The following is an 8,624-nucleotide window of genomic DNA, read 5'->3' as shown; positions in this document are numbered from 1 at the left end:
CTTCCCCGTAGCCAGAGGGAACCATCTGAAGGGGGCATTTCCATCCCTCCTACAACTCCTAGGGGAAAAAGGTTTCCCACCCTCATCGGGCTCTTGAGTTCAGGGTTCAAAAGACAAAGAGGCAGCATTTATCCCTGAGGTGAGGAATAATATATCCTTGTTTTGAGTATTAATTAATCCATCCTTAATATAAATATTTATGTTACATTAAATGACTATTGTCTATTAATCATTTATACTCTTCGAATACTGTACCTGTTTTCCTTGAGAAGGAATTCCTTTGGAGAGGGGTGCTTTTATCTTCCGCACTTCAGGATCTGTGCTTCCTGTCATTTCTTTAAGGCTTTCTTCCCGCAGAGCTTGCATAGATGTTTCCAGCCACTCCTCCACGCTCAGATGGGTTGTTTGAGGCCCTCCCGCTTGGAAGTAACTTAGGGCTATCCCAAGCCACTCCTTCACATCTTGCTTGGATTCCTCAGGACATCCCTCCTGAACATTTTGTAAGGATTCCTGGAGCCATTCCTCCAGGTTGTTTCTGGCTCTGGGCAGGGATTCTCGCCTGACTCTTTTCAGAGATGCTCGTAGCCAACCTTGCAATCCCGTTCTGGATGAAGTAGATCCATGTTCTCTGGAACTTGATAAAGAGGCTTGGAGCCATCCATTCCTTAAGCTTTTCTCAGAGCTGGCGGTTTCTACCCAAATCACACTCTCTCTGCTCTCTTCCACACTTGATATCCTTCCTTTGGAGTATTGTTCGTTCAAATCCTGGATGCCCTTAATAGATGCTTCCAGCCATTCTTGAACATCTAGATGGGGTGCCTCAGGCCCTTCCTCTTCAAGGCTGTCTACCGTTGTTTGAAGCCACTCTTTGACATCTTGACTGTCTACTTCAGAACTTTCCTCTTCCAGGCTTTTCAAGGATTCTTTAAGCCATTTTTCAAGAACTGGCCTAGGTTCAGTAGAAGACAAAAGTCTTTCTAAGGAACTTTGAAGCCATGGCAATATATTGTCCACAGGTCCTTCAGAAGATTGCTTCTTGAGGTTCTCTAGTGATTTTTCAAGCCATTCTTTTCTTGGGTTTCTTTGAAAAGTCACCCTAGGCTTTTGTAGGTACTTAATGCCTTTAATAGATGCTTCCAGCCATTCCTGAGTACCTACAGGAGATGCTTCGGCTCCCTCCTCTTCAAGATTGTCTACTGTTGTTTGAAGCCACTCTTTGACATCTTGATTGTCTATGTCAGAACTTTCCTCTTCCAGGCTTTTCAGGGAATCTTGAAGCCATTTTTCTAAAACTGGTTTAGGTTCAGTGGTCGAAGAGAGTCTTTCTAAGGATCTTTGAAGCCATTTCAATGTATTCTCCACAGGCCCTTCCGAAGATTGCTTCTTGAGGTTCTCTAGTGATTTCTCAAGCCATTCTTTTCTTAGGCTGCTTCGAGGCTCCACCTCAGACTTTTGGAGATCTTGAATGCCTTGGATGGAGGCCTCAAGCCATTCCTGCACATCCAGATGGGATGTTTCTGGGCCTTCTTCTTGGAGTTGATTTAAGGACATATCCAGCCAATCGTTCACATCTTCCCTGGATGCTTCAGGCGATTCCTTCTGAAGATTTATCAGAGATTCTTTAAGCCATTCCGCCAGGCTGGGTCTTGGTGTTTCATTAGAAACCTCCTTCATGTTTTTCAGAGATCCCTGAAGCCACCCCAGTACGTTTTGCCTGGATTCTTTGGACTTTTTGGTTTTCAGGTTGTCTACAGAATCTTTTAGCCAGTCCTTCTTTAGTGCGTTTCCCAAGAATTGAGGTTTCATCTTTTCCAGACTTTCTTTCTTATCTTCTGGCTTTGTTTGCCACACACTCACAAAGCACCTTTTGTGCTTTCTACTCAAAAGTGATATTAACCGGTCCCTATCCACCAGTGAGCTAGAGCAGTCTCTTCTCAGTTTTATCTCCCTAGAAAAATCAGAAGATTAGATATGCAGCTGTGCCAACAACAAAATATTCTCAGCTAACTCTCCTGAGAAGCGCTTGTTATCAGGAAATTCTTACTCCAAAATCAGATTCTTTTTTTTTTTTTGACAGTGGAGGGGTAGACAGTTTAAAACAGTGATCCCCAACCTCTTTTACGCCGCGGCCCGGTATCCCCAACCTTTTTATGGCGCGGCCTGGTACCGACATCAGTTGGGCGCCGCCATCTTGTTTTGATGAAAAGTGCTTCCGTGAGCTCACCGGAAGCACTTTTTCATCAAAACAAGATGGCGGCTCTCCAGCGCTTCGTGAGCTTTTCCGGGTACAAAATGGCTTTCTACCCGGAAAAGCTCATCGAAGCGCGCGCCATCTTGTTTTGATGAAAAGTGCTTCCCGTGAGCTTACCCGGAAAAGCTCACCGGAAGCACTTTTTCATCAAAACAAGATGGCGGCGCCCAGCAAGCCAGCGCCCGGTAGGACTTGTTCCACGGACGGTACCGGTCCGCGGACCGTGGTTGGGGACCCCTGGTTTAAAAGACTACCTTATGCATATCTTTTGAAAAGTTCCATTCAGATTCATGAGACTTACTCCCAATTATGCATATGGAAGATTACTAAGCTACTTTTCAACATCTTTTAGGTAACATGGGAAATGTATGATTCTTTAATGAACGGGGGGGTAAATTCACCACATGGAAGACATTCTTGCTTCCCGTGTTAATTCTATGAATTAAATTGTCTTTAGGAGATAATAGAATAGAATAGAATAGAATAGAATAGAATAGAATAGAATAGAATAGAATAGAATAGAATAGAATAGAATAGAATAGAATTCTTTATTGGCCAAGTGTGATTGGACACGCAAGGAATTTGTCTTGGTGCAAATGCTCACAGTCTCTGGAAATGAAAATCCTTCAGGGGACAAGACCTTATGAGAACAGTTAAAGGCAGCTTAACATGCTTGGACAGCCAGAATGTTTTGAAGAAGGTGTGGGGGGGGGGGAATCCACCTCATATTTCCCCCCACCAGTTGTTTCTGGCAATGAAATTCAACCCGGAAGGTTGCATAATGTATGCCCAGGAGAGGGAGCTATTGGGAACTTAATATTAAATTATGGAGGAGAAAGTCAGGGCTGCAATTTAAAAATTTCTCACCTGCTCAGTTGCTCATCAAAATATTCGGAGAGTTGCTGTTTCTCTCTTTGCAGTTGGAGATTGATTCCTACAAGCTCCTTATTTTCACGTTGGAGCTTTTCAGTGTCCAATAACAGGTTACAAATTACCCTCTGCTGTCTGCAAAATATCAACACCGGGCTGGAATTAGCCCCCTTAAGCTTTTATTGAATAATCAAACTTTGATGTTTTTAAATTTAAAAACCTTTAATTTCCCCAATGTTGTTCCAGGCAATGGAATTCAACACAAAACAATATTGTATAAGGTATCAGTAAGAGAGGGAGCTAAAGAGAATTTAATAGGAAACTCCAGAGGAGAAAATCAGGGTTGCTATCTAAAAATTTCTCACCTGCTTAGTTCTTCCTCAAAATGTTCACAGAGTCGCTGTTTTTCTCCATATATTCTCACAAGCTCCTTGTTCTCATGGTCGAGCTTTTCTCTATCCGACAAGAGATTTGAAATTATCGTTGTCTTTCTGTAAATTAAGAAGATCACCGTGAAATTAGTTCCCTTGTGTTTTTTTTTAACTTGGATCAGCTTTTTTTCAAATTAAAAAATATTAAAAATACCTTCATGTAGGGATGGATTTATATATTGATGTGTTTATTTATGCAATTTAATTCAATATTGCTATTTCTATTACAACAGCCAGCAGTCTCTGCTTACTGGAAACATTGCTTTAATCAATTATCGTGTATGTTAGAAATGCTCGGTAAAAGTGACAAATCAGTAAATTTCCCCTGATTTTTAGCTATACCTACATTATATTGTTAAGGGATTTGATCAAATATTATGGTAAGTGTCACTATATTTAGAAGAGTTAGATTACTTAATTACAAGTTAATGATTTTCTACTTCAGTATTTAACATTACTTTATCTATGTTACCAGAGGGTCTTTAGATGTAAACATATTTTTTTCTTATACATTCCACAAAAAGTACGAAACAATTCAAAATAATTTCTAGAGGCAAAGTAAAGTTATGGATTCAGAATATGAGAAAAGTTCTCACGTCTCACAAATGCCAAGGTGTTAACCATATACCAACAAGTTGCTTTCTAATTAGTAAATCAAATAGCTTATTTATAAAAGGAGGATGAGATAGCAACAATAATAATAAAATGTCATTGTGAGAGGCTCTATTTGAAATAACAACTGTTGCTAGTCCCGGGTTGCTTTCCAACCTTTACTAGAACAGTATATGTTTTGTCACTTCTGATATGAGCAGAAAGATGTCATCAAATTTACCAATATGGTGTTCAAAATTCAAAATGGTCTTCCCCGTGCTACATCCACTCTATTTCTTTGTTTCAGAATTGGTTTAATTCACCGGTTAACCATCTGCAGCTGGCACAGATGTTCCCCCAATTGTTTTCAATTGTGAGAAATTAACAATTACCTCCATATTCTAACTTTCGGTGTTTTGTTCCTTCTTCACTCTGCTGGAGATTTTCAGCACTTCAGCACTAAATTCTCTAGGGCAGGGATCTCAAACTCGCATCGTCACAGCGGTGTCACGTGACATATTGGGACTTGTTTCCCCTTCGCTAAACCAGGCTGGAGCATGGCCAGTGCATGACACATTTGACCCGCCGGCCACAAGTTTGACAGCCCTGCTCTTACAATCCCACTGAATGCAAAGGTGTTCTTCATATTCAACTATCAGACTACATTGTAAGAAATGACAAACTCTGGAAAACTGTATTATTGATGTTCGTTTGTTTTGATACAATGGCTAGCTCCTTTGTCAATGTAGATATTGTGAATATTGTCTTCAAAGTGTAGTTACTTAGTAAGATTATACAAATTAAAGTCTTCCCTTAAAACTTCTAGGACAGGTGTAGTTTACTTGTTTTGCATACTCGTAATACTGCATTCCTATTGGACAGATACCATCGCTGGTGATTGGTCGATAACAACAGATCCGATTGGCCGCCTAAGCGGCAGGAAGTTTAAATAAATGCCATTGGTTGCGAGCCGCGAGCAGCCGCTATAAAAAGGGCTGCCGCGGCTCGACTTTAGTTGAAGTTACTTGGTTGTTAAATAAAGAGCTGAATTCAACTCCGGTCTCGAGTCTGCTTTTGTTCTGGCGATAGAACAACAGGGATGTCAAACTCAAGGCTTAGATCTGGCCTGCGGGCCTGCCCTGGAAACAGCAAAGGATTGGCCTGCGGTGCCTACCTGCGAAAACAGAGCTTGGGAGAGCCATGTGCAGGCCTCCTGGACTTTGTTTTCAGCCATGACAGCCTCCTGCAGCCCTCTGCCAATGAAAAGGGAAGTTGTGCGACCATCCCGGGCTCCATTTTCACTGGCAGAGTGCTGCAGGAGGCCGTTGCAGCCTAAAACAGAACTTCGGTGAGTGACGTCGAGCTGGCCATGCTCCCTCCGCCCACCCCGAGGTCAATCACATGCCTGATGTGGCCCTAAATGAAACTGAGCTTGACACCCTTGTTCTAGGATATCCAATAATTCCGTTTGGCTTGGATTAAATCTAGTTATCAGGCTAAAAAATGGCTGCTGTAAGGTAAACTTTGGTTCTTGATGGATTAAGGAATCAACACAAAAAGGGTGAAAAGTCTGGGCAATTGAAAATGCACCTTTCTGAGATGAAAGTAGCAATAGGACTAGCCATGGCACTGAAACTTATATACCACTTTACAGCCCTCTGTAGAGTCAGCATATTGCCCTCAACAATTTGGGTCCTCATTTTACCCACTTCGGAAGGATGGAAGGCTGAGTCAACCTTGAGCCTGGTGGGATTCGAACTGCCAAATTGCAGGCAGCCTGCAGTCAGCAGAAGTAGCCTGCAGCACTGCATTCTAACCACTGCGCCACTGCGGCTCATATATCACATAAAGTCATTTTCGACTATGCCATGACTTACATACAATCCAGGTCTTTTGCCTTCTTTAACTCCTCTTGTAGGCATTTTATTTTTGTCTGAAGAGTCTGGAAAAGTCAACATACATTAACAAGTGATGTATATGTGAATGTATGTATATAATACGTACATGAACACGTACAGCTAATTCTCAACTTATAACAGTTTGTGTAGTCACTGTTCAAAGTTACAACGGCACTGAAATAAGTGACATAACTTTTTTACACTTACGACCATTGATCATGTGACCCCATGGTCACATGATCAAAATCCAGATGCTTGGCAACTGGCTCATATTATATTTATGGAGGTTGCAGTGTCTCGGGGGGGGGGGAGTCACGTGATTCCTTTTTGCGACCTTCTGACAAGCAAAGTTAATGGGGAAGCCAGATTCACTTAACAACCGGGTTACTAACTTAACAACTGCAGCAATTCACTTAACAACTGTGGCACGAAAGGTCATAACATGGGGAAAATCTCACTTAACAAATGTCTGACTTAGCAACAGAAATGTTGGGCCCAATTGTTGTTATAAGTTGACTTCTTGTTGCAACATGAAACATTTTTCAGGCTATAAGGAATAAAGCAAAAATAAACTTTTTGAAAGGAATTTTGTTGTGTGGGAAGACTGATCCCTCAGGCAGATTAGTTAACATGTGAAAATGATGATGTGTCCTTTAAGAGAAGCTGCCTCAGGCGCCCTCAGATTAAGAGGCAGCAGAGCCTGAAATGGCCTAATGGGTGGAGAGAGGAGATTTTTCTCTATGTTCGCAGACAGGGGTGGGCTTCAAAAATTTTAGCAAGGGGTTCTTTGCCCGGTTGCTGGGTGGGCGTGGCCTAATCAGCCTCCGGCACCACAGCATGAAGGGGGGGGCATTTTTGCCCTCCCCGGGCTCCGGAGGCTCTCTGGAAGCTGGAAACGGGCCAGTTTCCGGCCTTCCTGAACTTCCGGGAGGCCTGTGTTTCGCCCTCCCTGAGCCTCTTCGCATGCCCTGCACTCACCTGCATCCAAAACGGGCCGCGTGGGGACTCCTGGGAGGGAGGGGCAGGCAGGGCCAGCCAGGAGTGGGATTTGGGGGTTCTCCAAACTGTGCAGAATCTTAGCTAGGGGCTCTCCCGAACCCCTGCGAACCCCCGGCAGCCCAGCCCTGTTCTTAGGCCATAAAAGAGCCTGTGGGAGAATTGAACTTCCAGGCTGCCAAGGTTCTTTCATTGTAGCCTGACCAAAAAAGTAGGATTATCACATCTGGTCATGTTTCCTGTCTGGTCCACCTGGGAAGACTGACCGTCTGTGGTGATCAGAATCCAATTAAGCCCTCCCCTAAGAAGCCAGTAAATTTTGCCAAAGCAGAGAAACTCTCTTGACCCCCCAAAAAAGAATACAGACTAAGTAACATTTACATATAGTACTTTATAGATATACTGTACCTAGTTAGACATTCTCTTCATAATATCAATAAGAATGCAATGACTTTACAGTTGGGGAAAAGTCGGTGGCCCGCATCTGTTTCACTCCACTGGGATTGGCCCGTCCCATCCATGCCGGCAGAGGAGGCATGCTGCAGGTCCAATCAGCCCAATTATTCCCGCTGGCGGGGTCCAGGAGGCGGGCCTTCTCTGCTGTGGCTCCTTCTCTCTGGAATATCTTGCCCCCCCCCCCCCCAGCACCACCACGATAAGAGGTCGGCCCCAATTCTATCTTTTTGTAAGGGCCTAAAGACGAGGATTTGCCAGTCAGCCTGGGGCCCCAGTGCAGGAACAGCGCAATTAAGGTGGTTGATTAACAACAGATCCCTCCTCCTCCGACCCTGCCCTCCCTGTGTCCTTGGTTTTAATGTCTGATTTTAACTTTTCATGTTTGTATGTTACTGTAAGCCAGTGGCCCCCAACAAAATGATCTGCGGTACCGGCATCAGCACGCATGGCAAGGCGAGCCGAGAGACCGGCCAGCCAGCCGTCCTCCGCTTCTCCCTGCCACCTTCAACTCCTCCTTTGTACCTTTGTCGATGGGCTTCGGGACGGCTTCGGGACGGTCGCTCGGCTCGCCTTGCCTTGGGTGCTGAAAGAATCCTCGCGCCTTAGTTTTGTTCGAAGCTGCCCCCCCCCCTCGATGAAACTAAGGCGTGAGGATTCCTTCAGGACCCAAATGCCGCTTTCCAACCGGAAAAGCTCACCGGAAGGACTTTCTCATCAAAACAAGATGGCGGCACCCAGCAAACCAGCGGCCCGGTAGAAAATGTTCCACGGACCGGTACCGGTCCGCGGCCTGGTGGTTGGGGACCCCTGCTGTAAGCCACACATAGATACCTGATGGTAAGATGGGCAATGAATGAATGAATGAATGAATGAATGAATGAATGAATGAATGAATGAATGAATGAACAAACAAATAACATGTCTGCACTCCCTGCTTTCTTTAGTAAGGCTTTTTGACTTGAAACTGGAATGAATGAATGACTGAATAAATGAATGAATGACTGCACTTCCTGCTTTCTCTAGTAAGGCTTTTGGACTTGAAAATAGGAGTGCAGACATATTATTCATTCATTCATTCATTCATTCATTGCTCATCTTACCATCTAACTGTGTGTGGCTTAAAGTAACACA

General features: G+C 43.8%; 1 protein-coding gene across 1 annotated transcript; it reads right to left on the bottom strand.

Moving 5' to 3' along the window:
- Positions 1–225: 225 nt before the first annotated feature.
- On the bottom strand, positions 226–1,835 carry LOC148128758 (uncharacterized). The gene has a single exon (XM_087947298.1). The coding sequence runs from the start codon at positions 1,804–1,806 to the stop codon at positions 226–228; it is 1,581 nt and encodes a 526-aa protein (XP_087803424.1). The 5' UTR covers positions 1,807–1,835.
- Between the last annotated feature and the right edge of the window lie 6,789 nt (positions 1,836–8,624).

Source organism: Notechis scutatus, chromosome Z (genome assembly GCF_049901735.1).
Source record: "Notechis scutatus isolate UNSWTSFEM ecotype Mainland chromosome Z, rNotScu1.2, whole genome shotgun sequence".
Lineage (NCBI taxonomy): Eukaryota > Metazoa > Chordata > Lepidosauria > Squamata > Elapidae > Notechis > Notechis scutatus.
The sequence above is the reverse complement of the archived record's forward strand: the minus strand, read 5'-3'. Positions and strand labels throughout refer to the sequence as shown.